The following is a 25,321-nucleotide window of genomic DNA, read 5'->3' as shown; positions in this document are numbered from 1 at the left end:
ATCTAGTGGTAAATGTGGTCATCTGACGGGCTTGCAAGGTGCCAAGGGACACTGCCAACAGTGGGGAGGGAATGTGCAAAGGCCCACGGGCAGGAAGGGCTTGGAACTCCACACTCAGGTGTGAGGATCCAGCTGCTCCTGGGTCCCCAGTAAAAGAGCTATGAGCTCATCAGGTTCTGTAGCTAATTCTCATTTTCAGTTGGGAAAGTTCAGAAAAGTTTCCCACAGGCCTCACGGCAGCGCTCGAACCCTCGCAGAGTGCATTGTTAGAGGTTCGTGGACACCCCCACAGTGGCCACGAGGCCATCACTGGAGTCCACTGTAGACGAGTAACCTCAGTGATGTCACACGCTCAGTCCGTGTGAGTCTGTGCATCTACTAAAGATGGCAATGGACCAGGGCAGTGACGTGTTGGGACAAGAGGGTTTCCCAGTCCCACAAGTATGGGAAACACTCCCCCGCCTGAGGGAGTCACACTGTGTATGAACACATTAAAGTTCTGTGGTCGGGGGGAAACAAAGTGTTTAATTTGGTCAAAACCAGCATTTCCCAAACTTATTTAATCACACAGTTCTTTTTTTCTCCCCCTCACCAAGTATCTCTTAGCCTCTAGGGAGGAACACTTGTGGGAAAGTGCCAGATGAGATGGTTTCCAGCCTGCCTTTCAGCCATTAAAACCCACCGCTGTATGGATTGAGAATAAGTCACTGGGCTGGAACTGGAGTAATTGAAATATAATTGGGCTTTACACACACTAACAGTCCTTCTAAGAAGATAATGGACAGGAAAGCGGGCATGACTCTGTGAAAGGGCGAGATGCTAACGGGGAGGGGTCATGTGGGAGGCCCAGAGTGAGGACAGAAACAATGCGGAAAGTTTGAAAAAGTCCCAAGGGGAAAACAAACTGGTGGAAAGTTAAAGCCAGGAAAACCTCCATTGGAAGGGAAAAAAGGACCCAATCAGGAAAGTTTGAAAACGCCTGAGGGTCCCCCAGAGATCCTCGGGGTGCCAAGAAAGCCCGAGAGAGGGCTGAGGGGGCCTTCATGAGAACATTCTGCCTCGAAGTGAGAGAAGTCGTGTCCTCAGGGACCACAGGCCCGAGAGAGGGAAGCAGAAATGAGTCCCAGAAGAAAGCACAGCATGACGGCAGGAAGGAGGGGAAGAATCTGGTAACCTTCGTCTGAGAAGGAAGAAAACAGAAGGGCTAAGGAGTACCCAGGACGGAAGGAACAGCAAGCTGCCACCAGCAGGAGCCCACGCTCTCCAGGTGTGAACAGTCACGGCTTCACCCCTTCCCTCCCGAGGCCTCGGGGACCTCGCTCCGATGCCCCTTCCCCACCCTCCGCCCCCTCCAGTTACCCTCCGTTCCCAACTTCTCAGTTACAGCTCCCTGGAGAGACTAGTCACCTCCAGTCCAGCTTTTTTTTTTTTCCCCTTAAGATTATTTATTTATTTATTTGACAGAGAGATCACAAGTAGGCAGAGAGGCAGGCAAGCAGGCTCCCCGCTGAGCAGAGAGCCCGACGCGGGGCTCAATCCCAGGACCCTGGGATCATGACCTGAGCCGAAGGCAGAGGCTTTAACCCACTGGGCCACCCAGGCGCCCGCAGTCCAGCCTTTCTAAATAAAGGGAACCTGCCGCCACCCCCTCGATCTAGCCCGTAACTCAGCCACTCACATGAGTTCCAGAAGCCAGGCCTCAAGTGGAGCAAGCCTCTGCCCGCGACTACGCAGCTGGCAAGTCTCGTCAAGTCTGCCTCTGTGCCACCTGAGCCCCGTTACAGCAGCCCCCGGATGTTCTCCATCCTCAAACCGTCACACACACTCTCCTCTGACCTCACCCGGACGCCACTGCGAACACATCAGTAATGGGTCACGGCACTCCTGCGCACAGAACCTACACCTGGCCTCGAGATCCTTCTTCACAAAGTCAACAAGCCGAGGAAGCCAGCATCGGTGAACGGAAGTCTACACTCAGGATGACAGAAGCACACATTTTATCACAGTGAACAACTCCGAAATTGGAGGGCAAATGTCCATGCTCCCAGCCAAACACACTACACCGCGGCAATGACGCAGTCATCATATGACCGTTGCTGCCTCTGAAGGGCAGAACTCGGTCATCGTTTTTATGCTGTTGCTGAGTACTGTGCATTGTTGGTACTGCCCGCATGGAGTTTAACTGCCGTTTTAAATGTCTTCAACATGATGACACCGCCATTCAGCACTGAAACCCAAAGTTGCTGGTACATAGAGAGGCATGGAAACAGAAATTTTACATTATATGTTTGCCGCTGGAGAAATGACCAAAATTCCAAATTTTACTGCAAAACAATAAAACTTTGTGGGACCTTAGAAAGATAGCCACAGGTAGGAAAAGTTGAGTTAATTCCTACAATATGCTGATTACAGGGCAAACAACGCACCTGGAGAGAGAAATGGATGAATCCCTTAGAACATCTGGAACATACAAAAGAAACTGCAAAGCAAGAGAGGCTGGCATCAGTTCCTGTGTTCCACAGGATTCTCTTAGAGGCATTGTATTGTAGGTTATTGGCAGGGTTAGTCTTTCTTTGCAACACGAGGTAAAAGTAGAGTGTAAAACCAAAGGCATCTTAGTGTTGATAAGCTCTTGGTACATGTCAAGCTTAGCATCTCAGTACCTTTTCGTAGAGTGCCTGAGCCAAAAGAAATACCCAATAATAGAGGGCATCTGGTGGCTCAGTGGGTTAAGCCTGTGTCTCAGGCCATGATCTCGGGGTCCTGGGATAAAGCCCCCAAGTCCCGCGGTGGGCTCCCAGCTCTGCAGGGGGTCTGCTTCAGAGTCTCTCTCTTCTCCTTTGCCCCTCCCCCACTCATGCTCACACACACTCGCTCTCTCTCAAATAAATAAAATCTTTATTTCAAAAAAAGAAAAGAAATACCTAATAGCTCCTTTCCTTAAGTGTTTACCAAAGAACTTAATAAGCCTTTATGTTCCAATATCTTAGTTCCAATATCTTAGTCATTGAAAAGATGATACACATCAATTGAAAGAAAATATTTTCTTTCATTCTTAAATCACTTCACAATAATTCTTGGAGGTGAAATCTCATAACTCCCTTTAGAGACGGGGAAGCAGAAGGTCAGAGTTGGGTGACTTTCCCAAGGTCTCAGACTTAAGAGATGGTACTGCCTTGTAATAAGTCATTTGTGCCTTTTTTAAAAAAAGGTCCTCCTTTAGAACATAAGCTCCTTAGGGGAGCCTGGGTGGCTCAGTTGGTTAAGCATCTGCTTTTGGCTCAGGTCATGATCTCAGGGTCCTGGGATTGAGCCCCGAGTCGGACTTGCTGCCCAATGAGGAGTCTGCTTCTCCCTCTGCCTCTCCCTGGAACCCCCAGCTTGTGCATTCTCTCTTTCTCTCAAATAAATAAAATCTTAAAAAAAAAAGATAAAGATAAAAGAACACAAGCTCCTTAGAGACAAGGAGTATGTCTCAGTCACATTTGTAGTCGGCAGAATTCAGCACAGTGTCATGCCACAAATAGTGAATAAACAGTTCTCGGGTTAATCTCCACCAAAAGGGTCCCCTTGTTACAGTACCTGTGGCATTTTTAGTCACCAACTGTCCTTGCCATGCTGAAAAGGATGGTGAGAAAAAGGTACCAAAGGATCCAGAAAGAAGAAAGAAGGGTTGATTATATGGCCTCCCCAGAGGTGACCAGGCGATGTCCCTCCTGGCTGGCGGCAGGTCTGCCTGGGGAAATCAGAAGCCCCGGGAAGGCAGGGCGGCCTGCCCAGACCCTGACCTGTGTGGCCGTTCAGCTCTGGGAGGCCCGCATGGACGGCACTGAACAGCCACCAGTCCCCAGCCCCCCAGGCATGAACGCTTGTAAAATGAAGCCCATGTGAGCACCAAGAGGTGAACTGTGTGTGTGGCCAAAACCCATGACTCCAGGGGGCCCCAGGTGAAGTGCCAGAGGCAGGTGAGCGGGTTGGGTGGGCAGTGGCTCTCTGTCGCTTCGTCAGAGCCCATGTCTGACGCTGGCCTCTCCACAGTGGTGGCTCGGGGCCTTGGTGCCCAGGACTGAATGAATCCTCAGCCAGGGGCAGAACCCAGAACCCCCATCCCCACTCTGAGCAACTCTGGGCCTTCTGGGCAAGAGCCCTTCCCCAGCGGCTCCTGACTGGACTTCTGCAACCAAGTCCAGTGAAATCCCAACCCTATACACTTAGCCTAATGCATGGGTGTGAGCCACATTTCCCAGTTATCTGTCCTAAAAAGGGTTTTTATTTCCTCTCTGGAGAAAGATCTCCTCTGAAGAAAGTGCAGAGTATGTTGGAGGGAAACCGGCTGTCCGCAGGAATTCATTTAATTCACTTCACCTCATGTACCCTCCTAAATCCTGAGCCTGAGGTATGTCTGTATGTTTAATATGGGGTGGCTGACAGAAAATGTGTCCCCAGGGAAGGAGCCGAGGAGAAAGTCCATAAGGATTAAATGGAGCTGCCATGCCGAAATGCTGACAAGCCCCTGCAGTGGAGATGACAGCACGTTAAGAACACAGGATTCATAGACCTCCCGAGACCACGGAAATCATCCGGTGGAAGTTACACGTGAGACAGAGAGCTCAGTAAACAGGGCTGTGCAGAAACCATCTGGGAACAAGTAGTTAGTCAGTGTGGAGACCTCTCGAAAGACCCGAAGCGGGAAGTTCCCACATTCCTTCTCCTGGGCCTCTTGGTTCTCGAACCACTCATTCCCGTGTGGGCCATCTGCGCAACCAGGGGGCCACTCTCCACCTCCCAGAACAGGCCCTGACAGCACCTCCCATGATCCTCCGCATCTGAGGGCTCGAGGGCCATTTTTAAGGTCCCCTCACACAAGTCCCTTCAACGGTCCTCACGACACCTCAGGGAAGGGGCACACGAGAGCTCCTCAGGCAACCGTTACTCAGGAAAGGCAAATATCAGCCTGGGGTCAGATGGTGACTTCCCACATCCGGACCTCTCCAAGTCAGGACCTGTCTACCTCATCTTTAATCCGAACACCTCAAAGCATTCTTACTACCACACAAATGGGCAAATGGCAGAGTGAAATGATTTGCCTGAGGTCACACACACATGTGAAACATTATCATATTATCACCTGCTCTGGGAAAATGATTCCCATGAACTGCAAGTGTGCTAGTGGATGGAAAGAACAGGCTGGTGAGACTTGGCTCATCCCCAGTGACGGACATACCATTGAAATAGGACTCCTGGAAATGCTTCTCAGAATATTTAACAAGATGGTAATACTTGATTAGAATTTTGTGTTACCTCGAATTAGCTCCAAGTCTCTTAAGGTAACTATCTTAAGAGGTATCGTGAAACACAAAACTAAATTAATTTCAATTCACATTTAAAAGACACACAGGATGTAGTATTTTGGGAGAAGCGAGGGAAGAGTTCTCACAACACATAATGACATGTGTTTCCATTCCAAAAAGTTTGCTTTTATTTTCAGGGGACTTTCGCTTGCCTATAAGCTTCTAAAATTATGAAAAGACGCTATAGATATAAAGGCTCAAGTTACTGTGGAATTTGGACATTCCTAAGATCCCTGAGCTCTAACCACTAGGTGCCTCACTCAGCCAACACTCGCCTTCAACAAGTCAGCTGTCAAACAGGGCTTTCACGCACAAGTCTTCTGTTCCAAAAGAAAGTCCCTAGGCTTCTGAGCTCCTGGAACCCTAATGATATCAGTTAGTGACAATTACAAGATCTTCTACTTACTATACAAGAAAACAGCATTAAATACTCTATATAAGGATTTATATTTTGGTAATTTATCACAGCTTGACTGGCTTCTCTAAACATGTTCAGGTCATTTCCTCTATTGATAACTAACACAGGATGCCCCAGAGACCGGTATTAGCTACTTATTATGTTTCAAAGTCTCACCTTTAGTGGTACAAGCAATGTACCCAAGAGTAAGTCACCCACAAAACAGGAGCAAGTATTTGCAAATATAATATCTGGTAATAAGCTGTGAGGTACTAAGAAGACTCACAACTCGATAATTAAAAGATGAATACTCTGATTTTTCAAATGGGCAAAGGATGAACAGACATTTCTCCAAAGAAGATGCACCAATGGCCAATAATGCAAATTAAGACCACAATGAAATGTCACTTCACGCGTGTCTTAGTCTTACCACAGACTAGGTAGCTTAAACAACAGAAACTGATTTTCTCACAGTTCTGGAGCCTGGCAGTCTGAGATCAAGGTGCGGAGCACGGTCCAGTTCCGGTGAAGGCTCCCTTCCTATTTTACAGACAGCCACCTCCTTACTGTGTCCTCAACAAGGTCAAGGGAGAGTGTGTGTACTCTCAGCTCTCTTCTTAGAAGGAAACTAATCCCATCATGAGAGCTCTGCCCTTCTGACCTCATCAAGCCCTAATCACTTCCCAAAGGCCCTCCAGCCATCATACTGGGAGTTATGGCTTCAACACGTGAATCTGAGGAGAACATAAATCAATCTACAGCAATACCTACTAGAATGGCTATAATAAAAAAGATAATAATGGGGGCTGATGACGATGTGGAGAAACTAGAACACTTCTCCATTCCTGGTGGCCCTGCAGAATGGTACAGCCACTTTGAAAAGTAGTCTGCTGGTTCCTCAAAAGGTTAAACACAGGGTTGCCAAATGACCCAGAGATTCCACTGCTAGGTATCTGCCCGAGAGACTCGAAAACTTGTGCACAATGTCAGTAACAACATTACACATTACAGCTCAAATGTAAAAACAACCCGGGGCTCCTGGGTGGTTCAGTCATTAAGCATCTGCCTACAGCTCAGGTCATGGTCCCAGGATCCTGGAATCGAGCCCCACATCAGGTTCTCTGCTCGGCGGGAAACCTGCTTCTCCCTTTCCCACTCCCCCTGCTTGTGTTCCTGCTCTGTGTCTCTCTCCGTCAAACAAATAAATAAAATCTTTAAAAAACAAAACAAAACACAGAAACAACCTTAATGTCAATGTCCATCCATCTGATGAAAGAAGAAAAAGTGGAAAATGTGTACAATGGGATGGTGTTCACCACATGAAGAAATGAATGAAGCACTGATACGTGCTGCAACACTGATTTTCTTTGGAGCCATGATGCTAACCAGCAGAACCCAGTACAAAACATCACATGTTGCATTCCACTTGCATGAAATGTCCAGAACAGACAAATCTATAAAGTCTGAAAGCAGACTGGTGGCTGCCTGGGAAGGATACAGGGACATGGGGAAAAACGGAGTGACTGTTAATGGGTATGGAGTTTCTTTTGGGGGACATGAAAATGTTCTAGAAATGATTGTGGTGATGATTGCACAACCCTGTGAATAGAATAAAAACCATTGAATTGTATGCTTTAAATCATTGAATTGTATGGTATGTGAATTATATCTCCAAAAAATTGTATATATATGTATACATATATATAAAGTATGTGGTTGTTAACACCCCTGGAATCCAGCTGACACATGCCCTAGGAGTAAGGACCATGCCCTACAGGGAGGCCTCCTCTATCTAGACCCAATCTAATAAAGTCTAAAACCGAGCCCTCACAAGATCGGCAGGAAAGATGAAGCTAGGGTTTGAATCCTGCCAAGTTAAGGTGTGTGCTTTCTGCAGATTTGCACTAACCAAGTGTTAAACCAAACCTACACTGGCACGAAGTGATCACCCAGCAATTTAACTGTCTGCCAAAACAAGAATCAACACACTTCAGAGAAAGCTAAGGAAATCCAGAGTCTTTAAAACATACGATTACCCAAATTTCAATCAAAAACTACAAAACAAAAATAAATAAACAGGAAAAAATTGAGACAAAATAGCCCAAATAAATCAAATTTGAGTGTCTCCGTCGGTTGGTAAGCATCTGCCTTTGGCTCAGATCATGATCCCAGCTCCTGGGATCGAACCCCGCATTGGCTCTCTGCTCAGTGGGGAGCCTGCCTCTCCCTCTCACTCTGCTCCTCCCCATCCCTGCTTGTACTCTCTCTTTCTCTCAAATAAATAAATAAAATCTTTTAAAAAAATCAAATTTGACATGCCTAGATGTTGAATTTAGCTGACAAAGATTTTGAGGTAGCTATTATAACTACATTTAAATAATTAAAGGAAAATTGCTCAAAGAACTTAATAAAAATATGGTCTTCATGAAAATTTAAGGACTAAAAAGAGCAGTAACTAAAATGAAAAATTCACTGGATAATCAAATTGGAGATGGGAGAAGAAAGAGTCAGTGAACATTAAGACACATCAATAGAAACTACCTAGTCTAAAGGACAGAGCAATTAAAGAGAAATGAACTGAATTTATTGACGAACTAAATTTCAGGAACCCGAGTGTTAGTATTAATCAGTCTAATACAAATGTAATTAAAATATCACCATAAAAGGATGGTAGTGGGGCACACACATTAAAAAAAAATCAGAAGAAAGAATGACCAAAAATTTCCCAAATTTGATGAAAACCATGGATAGCTATAAGAATCTCACCAGACTGCAAGAAGGATAAGCAAAGAGAGCCATGCTTAGGCACATCATAGTCAAAATTCTGAAAGATAAAGATAAAATCTTGAAAGTTTTGGGGATTGGGGGTGGGGGAGACACATTACATACAGAAACAAAACATTTTACAAAGACAGCCAACTTCTCATCAAAAACTACAGAGAACAGAACACAACGGAGCCACATCTTCAAGGTGTCGAAAGAATAAAACATTATATCCAGCAAAACTATCCTTCAAAAACAAGTATGAATGAAATAAAGGCATTTTCAGATAAATTAAAGCTGAGAGAATTCACTTTCAACAGACCTGCACTACAGAAAGAAAGAAAGAAAGAAAGAAGAAATAAAGAAAGAAAGAAAGAAAGAAAGAAAGAAAGAAAGAAAGAAAGAAAGAAGAGAAGGAAAGGTAGGTAGGTAGGTAGGTAGATGCTAAAGGATATTCATCAGGCTGGAAACGTGGGTCTGCAGGAAAGAAAGAAGAGCACATGAAATGATAAATAAAAATATAAAAGACTTGTTTCCCTTCCTCCCACAATTTACCTAAAAGATGACTAAAGCAAAAAGATGACTATTTAAGCTTCTGCCTTCAGCTCAGGTCATGGTCCCTGTGCCCTGGGATCGAGCCCCACATCAGGCTCCTTGCTCAGGGGGGAGTCTGCTTTTCCTTCTCCTTCTGTCCCTCTCCCTCTGCCCCTCTTCCCTGCTCATGCTCTCCCTCTCTCACTTGCACTCTCTCTCTCTCTCTGAAGTAAATAAATAAAATCTTAAATAAATAAATAAAGCAAAAGTACTAACTCTATGAATAGGAGTTTGTAACATATACTGAGGGAAAAGATACGACATTATACTACGGAATGGGAGCAGGTGAATGGAATTGCACTGCTGTAACTTTATCAGGTCTGTAAAGTGTGGACGGTGAAGAGGTGCGACGTGGATTCTAAACAGACCCTGATAAGTTAAGGATGCTTGTAGTTAGCCTTAGGGGTCCACCAAAAACAAAAAAATGACAACAAAAAAATGGGAGGGGTGAGCGGAAAACAAATAGCAACATGGTAGACTTTGCGCAAACCTTATCAAAAATTACATTACATGATCAAAAGCTAACACTACCAGTAGTAAGAAATAGCAGCATTATGTATGCTGTGATATGATGCACTGAGAAGGACACAACATCGCGTCTGTAGTATTCCTGCCAGAAATGTGTGACCACCATCACATCCTGAGAAAACATCAGACAAGCCCAAACCCAAACCAAGGGAGGAACATTCTAGAAATGTGTACATCAAGAATGTCAAGGTCATAAAGGACATAAGAGACACTGAGGAGGTGTCACTGACTGGAGGTGAGACACCGGGTTCGATCTGGGGACAGAGAAAGACAGTAGGGGAAAAAAAGGTGATATTGGAATAAGATCTGGAATGACTTAATAATAGTGCAAAGTGACTTTCTTATTGCTGATCATTGTTCTATGGTTGCCTAAATTGTTATCGCTAGGTAAAATTAACGGAGGGGCATAAAGGTATTCTCTGAACTACCACTGCAGCATTTCTGTAAGTCTAAAATGATTTCAAAATAAAAAGTTATAAAAAATAGTACTAAATGTAAAAAGACTAAACATCTCAATTAAAGACAGATTTTTGGGGCACCTGGGTGACGCAGTTGGTTAAGCATCCGATTCTTGGTCATGATCTAGGGTCCGGGGATTGAGCCCCGCATTGGGCTCCATGCGGGAGTCTGCTTAAGATTCTGTCTCTTTCTCCCTCTGCCCCTCCCACTCGTGTCCTTTCTTTCTAAAATAACTAAACAAACCTTTAAAAAAATAAAAGACAGATTGTTATATTAACTAAATATCTTGATTGATCCAAATATCCATCAAAAGGGAATAAACAGCGGTGTCTGAGTGGTTCAGTTGGTTAGCAACTGCCTTCGGCTCGGGTCATGATCCCGGAGTCCCAGGATCAGTCCCGCATTGGGCTCCCAGCTCCATGGGGAGTCTGCTTCTCCCTCTGACCTTCTCCCCTCTCATGCTCTCTCTCTTTCAAACAAATGAGTAAAATCTTTTTTTAAAAAAAGGGAATAAACAAATTGTCTCATATTCATTCGATGGAATACTGCTCAGCCGTGAAAAGGAACAAACTGCTAATACCTCAGCAACATGGACACATTTCACAGATACTGTGCTCAGCAAAAGAAGCTGGGCACCGAAGAGCTAAAACACTGAGACTTTTGGTACAGTTCTAGGCATGTGAAATTCTAGAACAGGTAAAAGTAATCTAGAACGACATAAATCAGGTCAGTGTTTGCCTGAGGTGGGGGGGAAGGGCTGGCCTGTGGAGCCTGTAAGGGGGTCCAGGGTACTTTCTCAGGAAGTAGTAATAGGATTGGGGTGGTGGTTGCATGGGTGTCCAAATTTATGGAAGTGTGCACGTATAACCAGTGAATTTTACTGTATGCAAATAATACTTCAGTGAAGCTGACTAAAAAGGAAAGGTAGGAAGCCTTCCCACCGCTCAGCTGTGGCGATGTAGGGCAGCACGTGAAGAGACGGAGGACAGGCTGTAGGAAGTGTATGAGTCTGGGTTCGAGACTTAGCCTAACCCCAGATACCAACAGACCGTAGAAGTAAGTTCAGGACATTCTCTCAGAAGGGTGCGCTCCCTCCTGGACCAGGGTTAGCCGTGGTAGCCCACCTCCCCACAGCTCACTCTCAGGGCAGCCAGCACCAGTTTGTAAGGATACAAGGAGGACGCCACCGAAGACTAGTCCTCAGCACGTGGATGGCACACTTCAAAAATCTCACAGGAAAGAAAGTATTTAAAAGCTGTCTGGTCAGCTTTGGACCAGGATTCCCTTGACTGGGTTACAGTATGGTTACTGTGTGGTTCCAGTGATGTGACGGCATTGAGGTCCGATGACCGCTGAGCGGACACACTTGCTGTGTCTAACTACGAAAATAACACCAACTCCCTCCCTTCTTTCCAGACACAGCCAAGCTTTTGAAGACGTCAGCAGAGTACGTCACTGGCGATTTTTCGTTGTTGTTTAGGAACATAATTAGAGCAAAGAGCTACGGAGGGATTTCTGTGTGTCAGGCCCTGCGAAGTGCTTTGCATGCATTCTGTGTAATCCCCACCAGGGCCTCTTTAAGGGTTTTTAAGAGACGAGAAAACTGAGGTCAAGAGGGTTTGGGACTAACTTGCTCGAGGTCACCTCTGTGTGCTACTCACACCGCTGGTGAGTGTCAGGGCCGAGACTGAGCCGGCATCCATCCGGCTGCACAACCAGATTGATTTCTTCAGTACTGCACAGAAGAGATTAGACCCACTCTTTCATGAGAAAGATATTTGTGTTAATGTAGTTTTTAAAAATATATATATTTATTTTTGAGAGAGAGAGCGAGAGCACATGCATGCGCAAGCGGGGAGAGGGGCTAAGAAGAGAGCCCGATGCAGGACTCAATCTCACGACCCCGGGATCCTGACCTGAGCCGAAGGCAGATGCTTAACCGACTGAGCCACCCAGGGGCTCCATATTTGTGTTAACAATGATGATACTTGATCTGACGAAGCTTCCAAAGCCACGGTGGTGAAACAGGAAAACACAAAATGGAGAAAAAGGAGAAAAGCACACACTCTAGTTAGAGGATATAACTTGTCTTTGGTCCTTTGGGATACTATTTCCCTTTACCAGACAGGCTCCTACAAAGTTTCAAAGACTCTTTCCTAGAAATAAAGAAATAAGAAGACCAGTGCCAGGTATGAATCAGTGCTGAGTCACCCTGGGCTGCATCTTGTCGGTGGATTTCAAAAGTCTCTGTCTGGGTCACATTTCCACAACTACAGGTAGGAACAGTGTCTTACACTGGTTATAAACTACTTTCATACATCCCCCCCACCCTGTCTCAATCCTAACAACTGCTCTCTGAGCTAGGCAAGGTGGGGCTCCTGTTGTGAACCTTCTGAGGAAGGAGGACAGGGAGACTTGTGCAAGACATCTTCTGCCCAAGCTCCCAGGTAACACAGGGGCAGAGAGCACAGACTTCAGATTCGCCAGTGGCTGGCGGCTAGGCATCCTGGAGCACCGGGAGCCACACCTCACAAGACTTCTGCTCTCTGCCCAACATTTCCTATCTCAACTTCAAACTCTTAGTGGGTAGATGTTCAACACGAAGGAGACACTTGAACTATCCTATATGGCAAAATAACAGAAGCACATTTCCAAGGGCACGCTAAGGCAGGCACCAGGAAATGACAACAGGTCCTCCTGCTAAATAGTGACATTACCTGACTTTTTAGAAGCTATGGATTCTAAAATGCACCACTATTACATACCACTAAGAAAGAAAAGTTCTCGCAATTAAACTACGACATCCACTGATTTTAAGATGCGTCCTAATCTCAGATCTATGGAAATGTATCTTAGTAATGAGGAAATATGAAGTTCAAGACTAGCTTCATCAAACTGGGGATTTTAACCTCTGTAGAAGCCACCAGCTCTTTAATTTATCGGTATTATTAAGCAGTAACAACGCCGAGTGCCAGGCCCATCAGTGGGAAGAAAAGAGGGAAGATGAGTAAAGGCATCATCTCCAGCATTCAGAACCCACCTCTCAGATTGGGTCCTTGGGGAGGATTTCAAGAGCCAGGAGCTGCAGAGCATGGAACAGTGTTTCTCAGGTCTCCTCTGTCTCCTTAAGGTCAAGACCCATCCAATTATGAAACACTCAATTCTTCTGGACCAAACACTGAGCAGGTATTTGGAGCATCTCGATGACAATTTTCTTTCTTTTTTTTTTCAAAGATTTTATTTTTATTTATTTGACAGATCACAAGTAGGCAGAGAGACAGGCAGGGGTTGAGGGGAATAGGCTCCCCGCTGAGCAGAGAGCCCGATGTGGGGCTCGATCCCAGGGCCCTGGGATCATGACCTGAGCCTAAGGCAGAGGCTTTAACCCACTGAGCCACCCAGGCGCCCCATCGATGACAATTTCTTGACACCCATTTCTCTTTTTCAGTGATGAATTAGAGAAAAACTCTAACACCCTGCTTCACGTACATTATCACACTGAATTCTCAAAATAACCTTATGAGTTGGGCATTATTAACCCTTTCATAATGTTTAAAGGATGAAGAATGGGGAGCTCAGAAAAGCTAAATAACCAAGGGGAGGCTGGTCGAGGTTCAAACCGGAGTCTGTTTTGCCCCTCAAAGGCCATGCACTTTCTACTGGACAGGGGACAGAAAGCAGGGAGGATGAAGGCTTTTCAAGGTTTGAAAATCACTGCTACTCTGACGTGAAGTCTAGAAGGCTGATGTTCTGTCTGAACGATGACATAGTAAACAACAAGCCCCCTTCGGCTACAGGAGAGCTCACTCAATCTGGGGACCCGCTTGATCAGTAGGATGGCTGTACACTTTCTGGAGGTGATTTGGGTACAGTCCTAGCTGCACGTGGGAAGACAGCTTAGCCAGCCACACAACACATGGTGAAAAGGGACGTGAACACAAGTAATTACAACGTAGGGGCAAAGTGTGGAAAGGGCCATCGTCACGAATGTCCCCTGAACTGGAACAGCTCTTCGGGGAGCCAGCTCCAAGCCACAGAGAGGTCACTGCTGGCAGAGGTGACCAGGGAGGTGGCATGTGAGCTGTACCGTGAAGAACAGATAGATACAGAGAGGAGGAGAAGGAAGGGGAAGGGATCTGAGAGGAGCCCGTGGCCTGAGCAAACGCTAAGAAGCAGGTCTTCCGGTTTGGCGGCAACACAGGGGAGTAGCAGGAGAGAGATCTGGAGAGGTAGGTCGGGGTAAGATTTCCAAGGGCTCTGAATAGCAGAGTAAAGATAGCCTCCTCAGATGGGGAACAAGGAGGCCCCCCCCCCCCATGAATTTTGAGCAGGACAGGGACTGAGAGCATACAGGACCGTGTGGGAGCAGGGGGGAGGTGCCCTTGTGGGGAATGGACCAGGGACAAACAGCTGATAGGAAAGTTATAGCCCTAATTCACGCGTGATGCCTAAAAACTCGCACTCGCGCAGGGGCACAGGCAAAGGTCAATTCCAAAGGATTTAGGGGACACGAAAACAAGGGAAACAGGAGAGACACGTTAGAACAATGGTGCTTAACCAGGGGAGACTTGGCCTTCACGGGATCCGTTTCCTTACCACCCCTGGGAGGGGGGTGCCCCAGAATCTAGTGGGGTGAGGTTAGGGATGCGGCTGAACATCCTACAACACACAGGATGGCCTTCCTCAGCCGAGAATGATCAGGTCCAAAATAATCAATAGGGGTGAGATTCAGAAACACCGGTTTAGAACCGCAAGGAAACAAAATGGAAAGTAAAGGTGTGACGCTGGGCCAAAGACCAAAAAGCAGAGAAACTCCGGGACTGGCTTGGCACAGACCACACACCTGTTTGTCATTCCTCTCATCTACGAGTTTGTGCACCTGCTACAGGTCAGGCCACGAGCGGCACCGAAGACAGGAACGCACACAGTCCTTGTCCTCAAGGCCCTGCCGGCAGGAAGGGAGAAAGCACATCGGAAACCCACACACATCTATGAACACAGAGGTGCCTGGACACATGTGTGCAGGAAAGACTGAGAAGGAATGTTCTGAAATATTATCAGTGATTGTCTCTAACTTGGAATTCACACTTTTATTTTTCTCCGTGTTTTTCCATGAAAACAGGGATGAATTGAAAAAAATGAAAACAATTCTGGGTTTTTCAGTGACCACAGCTCAAACTCATCAGTTAGAACAAAGAGAAGTAGGTCTTTGGGCCACAGATTTCCCTCCTAACCCCACCCCGGGTGCCCTGCCTCTGGGATCCGGTGAGGGACAGAGAATGGGGAGCCACAGAGCAGAGGAAGGACCCCCTCTTCCACTTGGAGACTCTTCGAGGTTGACGTGGGAGACCCCCCCCCCCCAGTTCCTTCAATCCCTCCCCTGGCTACGTGTTGGGCATTGTTTTATGTGTTCAAGATAACAGCACTGAACAAAACAGACGAAATCCTTGCCCTTGGGATGTTGAGATTCTAGTAAGAGGAAACAGACAAGAGAATATGAAAAACATATTAAAATATGTATGTTCAGTGGTTATAAGTACTAATGAGAAAAAGAAGGCAGAAAAGAGGGTAGAAAATAGGTACAAGGGATGTAGTTTATACAGAGAAGCCAAGGAAGACCTTGCTGAGGTGACACGTGATAGAAGGAGAGCAGAGGGAGCAGGGGGAGGAGGGGGCAGGGGGAGGAGGCGGGGGCAGGGGGAGGAGGCAGGGGCAGTGCCGGTGGAGGAACAGCAAAGCCCCGAAGCAGGAGGCAGGAGCGTGCCTGCTGGGCTCAGAGACCAGCAAGAAGACCACTGTGCTGGAGAGAAGGCAGAGAACAGATGGGGTCAGAGAGGGAAGCAAGGGTCAGGTCGCTAGTGAGCCATTGTAAGGACTTTGCCTTTTCCCTGTGCCAGACCGAAGGCCATCAGTGGGTTCTGAGGGAGAGAGTGGCAGGATCTGAGGTGGTTCAACAGGGAGACCAGCAAGGAGTCCATCCCTGCGATCCCAGAGACGGTTGCTGGTGGAATGAGCCAGGAGAGGGGTGGGGGAGGTGAAGAGCGGTTGGGAATCTGGGTATCTTCTGAAATTAGACGTGGCAAGATTCCCTGGTGGGTTGGATGTGGGTGGTGAGAGAGAGAAATCAAGAATGACTCTGGTGGGGGGGTGGCGCCTGGGTGGCTCAGTCGGTTAAGTGTCATGATCTCAGTGTCCCGGGATTGAGCCTGACGTTGGGCTCCCTGCTCAGCAGGGAGTCTGCTTCTCCCTCTACCCTGCTCATGCTCTCTCTCTCAAATAAATACATGAATTCTTGGGGGGAAAAAGAATGACTCCAGAGTTTATGTCCCAAGAAGGACAGGCAGAGAAGGCCATGGGAAGAGCAGGTTTAAGGGAAGAGGCCAGAGGGAGGCTGAGATGGCTCTTGGATCTCCTGGAGGTGATGCTGCCGAAGAAAGCGGGAGGCCGTGTGAGGGTCAAGGGAGACCCGCAGGCAGGAGACAAAAATGTGGGATGGGTAAGAGTGCAGAGGGTGTTGACGGCCCCCAGCGTGGATGCGGAGAAGAGGTCTGAGGGGATAAAGGAAACAGGAAAGCCGCTGCCAATGAGAGAGAAGGGAAAGTCGGAGGCCACACATCACAGAAGAGGTGACGGAGCAACTGCCTGTGGCGCACTGGAAATCTTTTCCTACTGGTTCGTTTCAAATTATACTCAATGTGGCTTTCCTGGATGCCAGTGCGAGGCAACCTGGAACCGAACAGATGAGATCTAGTTAACTTCTAGAGGGTTCCAGTCATCTGGAACGACAGCCTAGCAAGGGGCATGACTGAGTGCCCGGGAACTGAGGCACCTGGGGAACCCCGAAACCAGTTCCTTCACCTTCTCTCAATCTGGTCACAGACATGGGTAAACATTGCCCCCCCCCCCCCCATAATGGCAACATGCAGGAACGCTCCAGCTCCCCTCAAGAGGACCTGAGGATCCAGCCTGAGCCATAGGTCGGGGCAGTGCTTCATGTCACAGATCCACCACTGGGCCTGGACGGTTTCCTATGGCTTCCCGTTCTTTCTGCCTTTTCTACCCTATGCTGCAGGCCCAAACCGCCTGTGCCATTCACAATCACAAGATGGCTCTGAAGCCCAAGATACAGGAGGATAAAGGACTTGAGAGGTCTTGGAATAGGGCACATTTGCTACCTGCCTGTTGTGGAAGCTACCAGAAGGAAAGCTACTGAAGTTCTGAAACTGTGTCTTGGATCTCCAGCACCTGGGGCGTGTCTGGGTCAGTATTTGTTATATGAATAAGTCAAGCATCATCAGAAAGTCAGTAAAGGAATGGCACACTTATTAGGCACAATGGGCCAATTTCTAGCAATGAATATGCCATACAATTCCAACGTTCATTGCCCTTAGATTAATAATAACAAGCATATGTTGGACATCTTCTAAGCTTAGACCCTATTCCGATACTGTGTTAGCTCTGAGGGGGCACTGCAGAGCCAGACAAACATGGGGCAGGGACTTTTAACAAGAACTAATGGAAGAACAGGAGACTTACAGATGATGGCAAGGGCTCCAGAGGAGACAGAGAGTGCCAGGGGGCAAAAGGCAATTCTGCTTCCCAGGACCCCCTGAGAAGCCGGGACCTGAATGGATGGGGAGAAGCCATCGGACCCCGAAAGGGGTGGGCACAGTCCAGGGAGAGGGAGCAGCAGGTGCAGAGGCCCCGTAAGAGTTCGGGGTCTTTGAGCTGCGTCAGGCACACCGATGTGTGGTGGGAACTGGGTGTGACAGAGAGAAGTGCAAGACGAGGCTGGAGAGGCAGGACCCAGGCTGTGGAGGGCTCAGTAGACCTTCGTGCAGGCCTGGGTTGTCTTTTTTCAAATTTATCTTTTAATTTTTGTTTGAGAAAAAGAAAGAGAGCAAGAGCGAGTGCGCGTGTGGGTCCTGGGGAGGGGCGGAGGGGGAGGGAGAGAGACTCTCAAGCAGGCTCCACGCTTAGCACGGAGCCCAACAGGAGGCTCCATCTCAAGGCCCGAGTCAGAGACTCAGATCAGGACCTGAACTGAAATTGAGAGTCTGACGCTTCTCCGACTGAACCACCCATGTGTCCCGGGGCTGGGTTGTATTTTAAGTCACAGCGGAGGGAAGGAGGGTAAGGGAGTGTGAAAGCGGCCTGTGAATTTCAGGAATGACACATAAACCCTGTCGGGAACCCTGTTTGTAATGGCTGTTTCTGACACGTCTGGAAGAGACGCCTTTCTCTTACAGAAATCGGAAGATTAAGTTAGGAGCAACTACTTTAGGACCGATGATAGGTAATCTCTGGGCTCTGACAAACTCAAGGACCCAATCTGATTACTCCAGGGGCAGCCTCACCTCCATTCTGGAGCAGGGCTCCCTGCGAGGGCAGAGATGTTCCGGAGGGTGTACGGTGAGTTCTGTATGTCTGAACTGGAATGCCTGTAAATGGGAAGGCTCTCCATTTTGCACAGGGAACTCTCCTTTACCCAATGCTGTGTTATAAACCCTCACCACCTCTTTCACTCCATCTGGGAACCTGCTTGGTACCTGGGGACGTGTAAGTGGGAGACCCTGAGGCGTTCCCATCTGCAGATCTACCATGGAGCTCTGACACAGCGGGAGCCAGACCTGGCCCAGGAGAGAAAGGAAAACTCTCAAATCTCATCTTCCCCTTTATATTGAAAGCTTATTTTAGATCTGATACCACAGAGGTTACCCTTTTAAGAAGAAGAAAATACAACATGTCAAGAATTTGGTTTCCAACCACAGGCAATATATCCACATCTGCTTAGTTAAACAACAGACGTGTTTGAGATGGGCTCAGCAAGACCCCTTCCCTCCCAGCCAGGGACTTGCTCCCATCTCAACCCTACAGGACCCCATCAGAATCCACTCTCTTCCTGAGACTGTCCCACTTTTCCCTCCCTTCATGATAGCCAACCCTGAACATTTGTGTTCTCCTGTCCTGTGTCACTCCACAAACTGGGACCCTCAATCCCTGTTGATGTAATGATCAAAATATCTATGCTTGGGGCAGCTGGTGGGGGCTCAGTCGGTGAAGCGGCTCCCTTCGGCTCAGGTCATGATCTCAGGGTCCTGGGATCGAGCCCCATGTTGGGCTCCCTGCTCAGTGGGGAGTCTGTTTCTCCTTCTCCCTCTGCTCCTTATCCCCCTGCTCGTGCTCTCTCTCTCTGTCTATCCCTCTCAAATACATTTTTAAAAAATCTTTAAAACAAAGTATCTAGGCTTGATTGGACACCACCAGTGTTCATGAGAGTTCTTTGAGAACTGGTGAGCACACGCTGACTTAGGCAACTGGTTTGCTGCTAATGTCCCACATAGAACAGCCTCCGTCTTTAGATGCAGAGCAAGCAGGGGGCAGGGACGGAGGACTTCTAACTGCACTGCCCATCAGCCTTCAGCAGTAGCACCAGAAGAGCTGAGGCTTCCACAGCCCCTCAAAGTCCTGGGCACGGTGGTAGTGCTTTATATACACCAAGCTTACCACAGACTTATCTCACAGTGATCACATAAGTATAAAGTTACTGTTTCTGCTTTACAAGGGAGGAAACTGAGGCATTGAGAAGTCAGGTAATCTGCGTCACCTAAGGCTATGTAGCTAGCTGCTAAGTGCTGGGATTCACACCCAGGCAGCCCAACTCCAAAGCCCTGGTCTCTACTGTCTCAGCTCCCTACAGCCTCTTGTATCACGGCATATAGAACAATCTAGAACTCCTCCCCGACCTCTTCTCCCCTCCCCTTGCCCGTGCCCCATTCCTTAGCTCCTGCTCCCGCATGTGACCTGGAATGTTCTAGTTCTAACCTTCTGTGCAAAATCTCTTTTTGAAGGTTAAAGTTTGCAGCCCTTGCGGCCCAAATAAGATCTGTGTGAAGTTTTTAGTAATTCATTCATGAAATTTTCCCAGGAGATTTCTCAACGGTGAGGTATATAATCTTAGAGATAATCTATGAAGGGACTCATCGGAGCTTCAGCTGCCCCCAGCCTCCCACCCTTGTCGGGTATTTGCTGGAAAGAGAAATGCATGGGGGTGTAGGAGACCTGATTCAGACCCAGGGGGTATCCCAAAGGCAGGCCCAGGAGCTTAGGCTACTGTAGCTTCTCCCTTGAAAGTCTTGGCTCCCCCTTCTTGGAAGCGGGGCAGAGGGGAGATGCACCCTGGATTACCCCCAGCTGGGGTCGGAAAAGCTTTGCAGCCATAGTCTTCACTCCCCCAGCAGGAATCAGAGCAGATCTACCGACTAAACATTCTAGATAACTCTCAAGTGACCTTTCGGGGCTAAAGTTTGCAAACCCAAAACTTCTAATCCACTGCCTTTTCTAACTAAGCCCAGCTATCAGTTTCCAGGCCTGGGGAAATCCACTCCTGACCTTTCATCAATTAGTCAAGACAAGAGCAACCTTTGAGGAGTTAGCATTTCTGGGACTCAAGGAGGCTGTAGAGGAGAGAGGACTGGAAACCCTTTTAAGAATGGACTCCGGGGGCCTCCCCCCAGGAACTCAGGCACCAGCCCCAAGTCACCCGAAGCTGGAGACAGAGACTCACCGCAATCCTCCTCGGGAGGCTGGCTAACCACAGAGGCCCCCGCCAGGCCGGAGCGCAAAGCCAGGAGCACAACCAGAGCCTCAGGCTCGACCACAAACCAGGCCTGCAAGACCGCGATTTGTGCAACAGTAACTCAGTGAAAGCAGCCGGCCCAGCCAGCCCCTCGGCGGGGGGAATGAACCTCCCCGGATTGGCTGCTTCCCCTCCCCAGGCCTGGGCCCGAGCAGAGGGAATGCCAAAACAGAACCAGCTAAAGCTCTTGAAAACGACAAAATGCTAGCCCTGGAAGGGGCCTCCAATGTCCTCACTTTATGGAAGTGACAACTGACACCCCGAAACCAGAGGCTACAATGCATTCCGCCCCTTCCCCCCCAGCCCATGGGCAATATAATCTTCACCGCAGCCCCTCAGGAAAAGAGGCTATGTCAAGAACTGAACATACAGACAGGTTGGGATTTGGGAAGTTTGGAGGTTTGGGGGTATAAAAACAAAGTCTGGGAAAACACCCTTTTAAGAACTGCATGGCTGCCAGCTCGGTACTTCCTCTTAGGGGGTCCCAGAGCCAGGCGGGTGGGTGGGGCTGGGTAGTGACCAGTCAGCAAGGGCCCTGGGGACCTCTGATGGCAGTCTGTGTCTAGGTGTCCTGCAACCTCCGTGCATAGCACTTCGAGGGTCTCCCCCAAGTACCAAGACAGGTTTCAAGTCACCCAGGAGGAAAAGAGTTGGGAAGAAAGCCACATGGGTGGAGAAGCAGGGAGGAGAGAGACCAACTTTAGAAAGTCTAGAAGAGGATTTACGCAGCCCAAAAAGACCCAATAGCAACCACAGGGGCAAAGAAGTCAGGAAATGCTGCTGGAGCAGCCAGTGCAGTAGCCAGACCGCCAGCCAGTGGGGCGAACTGGGAGGGAGGGGGTGGAGGTTTAAATTTAGCCAGGTAAACAGGGCCTCTGCGGGGGGAGAGGGTTGGTAGTGGCAGAGCTCTCACCTGCTCCACGGAGTTGGGGCACCACCTCTCACTGCAGGGAGGGTGCGGCAGGAACTGCCCCAAACAGCAGGCCCACTCCCAGGGCCGCTCCCAGGGCTCCGCCAACAAGGGGGTCACACTGCTCCTCAGAGTTGGGTAGAAGGTTATTTTTACTTTCAAAGGTGGCTCGGATTGGAAACTATCCGACCCTCTCATCCCTATCACAGTCTCTATTCCCAAACCCTCTGCTGGATTTTCCTGGATTCCTGCCCACAGTTGGAAGATGGTCAGTAGAAACCAAGAATGCCCTGATGAGGCTGGGGAAGCCCCCATATCCTCTCCCTGCTGGGGATCTTTTTTTTTTTTTTAAGATTTTATTTATTTATTTGACAGACAGAGATCACAAGCAGGCAAAGAGGCAGGCAGAGAGAGAGGAAGGGAAGCACGCTCCTCGCTGAGCAGAGAGCCCAATACAGGACTCAATCCCAGGACCCTGGGATCACGACCCGAGCCAAAGGAAGAGGCTTTAACCTGCTGAGCCACCCGGACGCCCCTCCGTGCTGGGGATCTTTCTATCAGTGCTGTAGTGTCTTGCGCGACCTAAGGAGACACAAAAGCCAGTCCGACCACCACCGCCACCACAACGGAGGGCTGCATTCAGGTGTGGGAAAAGGTGGAGGCTGAGGGAAGACCTGTGTAGAAGACTACTAAGGAGGTAAATGACAGTTTGGAAAGGAGCTAGGCAGAAGAAAATCAGAAGAGGGAACAGGAACGCTTTTGTGGACATGTTGGTTGTTATTTCAGAGAAGGTAAGGACTACCACCTCATATAAAAATTTCCTCCCCTGCTGGAGATGCCAGGTGGGGCAATCCAGAAACCAGAAGAACGATCCTAGAAGTAAAAATTAGAACTAGGCCTCTGCCCTTCTTGAAGAAGAGCAAACAAAAAAATCTTTCAGCTGCCACGAGAGTTAGGAGTGGGGGGGGGGGCGTGAAATATGCAGGTGAATAACAATCCCAGATTTCTGCTTTTCGCAGCATATGGCGCCCAGCAATTTGGCAAGAGCCCTTTCACTTATGCTTTGGGGATAGAAAAAATTTTAGGAAACAGTTTTTTTTCAAGTCAGTAAGACACCCTTCAAGATACTACAATAGCCAAATGGACTAAGGAGGAGACTGGTTTTAGGCACCCTGGGCAAACCCCTAACCCACACACACGCCCTCGCTCATATATTCATACTCAAATACTTAAGAAACCAGAGCCTGGGAAAGTAGGAAATCCACGGATGGAAGGGGGCCAGCCAGTTCCTCCAAGGCTGGCTCCTGTTCCCCAGGCAGGCAGAACCGTGCCCCTTCCCTCCCCCCTACCGCCCCACCCTCAGTGTGCCACATGCCCTTGGTCTGATTTTCTTTAGGACTGGAAAGGGAGCTGTGGCTGCCCTTAGGAATTTATCCACAAATTGTCTCTTTAGATACTTTTATTCTATTCAGCTCCTAGCCTGGGGTCAGGTCCACCTGCACATTTTAGTGCCGAGACCTGGTGTTCTGTCTGCCCCTTCCCTTGAGCTCATGGACTTGACTTCATCACCATGAAGAGCCCAGCTACATATATCACTCCTCACAATTGTGCAAAAGAGGTCTCCCAGCATTGCCTTCCCTTCCCAGGAGACACACCTCCTTCTTGCTCTTTACAACCACAAATCTTCTGTGTCAAAGAGACAACAGACACTACTTTGAAATGGAGGAAAACCACCACTCAGCCTTTCACAGGTTGATATGTTTGCCAGGACTTGTGTCTGTGAGCCTGGACAGGCGTGTGGGCACAAGCTTGGGGCCTGGCATCCATTCATCCATGCCTGAGATTGGGAGTCTTGCTTTTGATAAGTCAAGCCTGTGTGTGAACCAGACAGCAGCAGGAGTGGCTGGGGCCAGGAAAGGGTCCCCAGGCTTTTCTAAGAGTGTGCCCGCTGCTCCCAGGGCCCTCTGTTGTCTTAGGGGCCAGCCACAGAAGGAGTCACCCTAAGGTTCCACCCATGTGTGTGCGTAGGTGCTGGTATTGGGCCCTGCCCCACTGACCCAGAGTTTTCTGCACCCACGTTGATGGTATGGTGCAGCTCTATCAATTGGGCACGTTCCCCAGCGACCGTAGCAGTTCAGAGGGCTGGTAATATGATCCTGCGCCTTTCTCCTTCAGGTACCAGGCTGAAACTTTGCCTGGAGTGGTAGTAACTGAAAGCTGTTGCCAAAGTGGTCAGGTGGCGAAGACAGTGAAGGAGGGGCTGGGCAGAGCGGACAGCAGATGCCTCAGTTCGCAGCTGGGTAACCAACCCCCGGGCTGAACCACTTCAGTTTTCCTCTTGCAAAACGGGAGCAATCGTGCTCCACGCACACTGAATCATCTCTCACAATGATGTGCAGGATGGAAATATCGAGGACATTTGGCTCTGACTAGAGTGCACGGCCAAATAGCCACGGAGGCTCCACTAGAAGATGGAGAAAGGTGCCTTCTCACTTCTCCCAGGGCAGGGATGGTGAGGCCGAGGAGTGGAAAAGAAAACAGAAAGGTCGCAATCCCATTCAGGGCTTTACCTGCTCTGAGGGTTAGGCAGGAATTCGGGCACCAAACTAATCCTGCTCCAGGGGGTTAAAATAATCCAGATGTAGTCCTCGCCCCAGTCCGTTGATGTGGGGCGCACAGGAGTCCAGCTGAGCCCAGAAAAGTGAGCAAGAAGCTCCGAGGGGCTCGAACGGGTCTCGGCGCACGCCCGGCCCCCTCCCCGGCCGCCCGGCCCCCTCCCCGGCAGTCCTGCCGTAGGGAGGCAGAGCCTCGGGAGCCCGGGCTGCGTGGGGCCGAGGGTGGGGGGCGGCGAGCAAGCCCGAACCTACCTGCCCGCGCTCCCGGCACCCAGCCCCGCACGCTCGCGGGAGGCAACCGCGCGCGAAGAGCCAGCCGCCCCAGCTTTGTTCGCGGCCCGGGGCGGGGGGCTGCGCTTCCCCCGGCGCTCCCTGCCCCCCACCTGACCCGCGGCCGCCCGCTCCGCCCGAGCACCGCGCTCCCCCGCCGAGCGCAGGGCCCCGCTACCCCGAGCCTCCGCGCCGCCGCCCCTCGGTCCTCCCTGCTGCCGGGAGCCGCACGCCGCCGGGCTGCCCGGGGCACCGCGAAGGTACGGCGCGCCGGGAAGTTTTGGCCGCGGAACCGGGGTCGGGGACGCCTCCTGGGCGGCGACGGCCGAGGGCCGGGGACGGCGGCGGAGGCCCGCCCGCTCCCTTTCCCACCGCGGGCAGTCGGCGCTTACCTGCATGTCCCGCCGCCCGGCCGGCCCGCGGGCTCCGGCTTGCCGCTCCGCTCGGCCCGGCTCTTCCAGCGCCCGGCTGCGCTGGGTCGGCCGGGCGCGGCGGCTCGCGGTTGGGGGGCCCTGCCCCGCCGGGGGCGCCCGGTGCAGACCCTGCCTGCTGCTCTCAGCGAGCGGGCTCGGGCCCCCGCACTGGACTCTTCATCCGCCTCCCGGCGCGGGGCTGGCGGCGCGGACAGGCGCGCTCCGCTCCAGGAGTCCCGCCCGCGCGTCTGCTTGGTCCCCCAGATGCGGGGGCAGCCTCCGCGGGCCCGGAGGAACGCCCCTCCTCCCCGGGCGGTCCTGGGTCTCGGGTCCGTGTACCCTGCTGCCGCCGGCGGCGTTGGGGGGGGACTCCCTGGTTGGC

The 25,321-nt window shown here is 49.7% G+C and overlaps 1 protein-coding gene across 1 annotated transcript in view; it reads right to left on the bottom strand.

Annotated features, from left to right (window-relative positions):
- The window catches only part of WNT5B (Wnt family member 5B), a 105,076-nt gene extending 80,047 nt beyond the window's left edge, over positions 1-25,029 (bottom strand). The window contains exon 1 of the mRNA XM_032844376.1: positions 24,919-25,029. Coding sequence (XP_032700267.1) covers positions 24,919-24,924 — 6 coding nt within the window. The 5' untranslated portion in view covers positions 24,925-25,029. The remainder of the gene's footprint in view (positions 1-24,918) is intronic.
- Between the last annotated feature and the right edge of the window lie 292 nt (positions 25,030-25,321).

The sequence above is a fragment of the Lontra canadensis genome, unplaced genomic scaffold (genome assembly GCF_010015895.1).
Source record: "Lontra canadensis isolate GAN:19392208 unplaced genomic scaffold, GSC_riverotter_1.0 scaffold153, whole genome shotgun sequence".
NCBI classification, from domain to species: domain Eukaryota; kingdom Metazoa; phylum Chordata; class Mammalia; order Carnivora; family Mustelidae; genus Lontra; species Lontra canadensis.
Note: the sequence above shows the minus strand (reverse complement) of the source record. Positions and strands in the feature narration are given on the sequence as shown.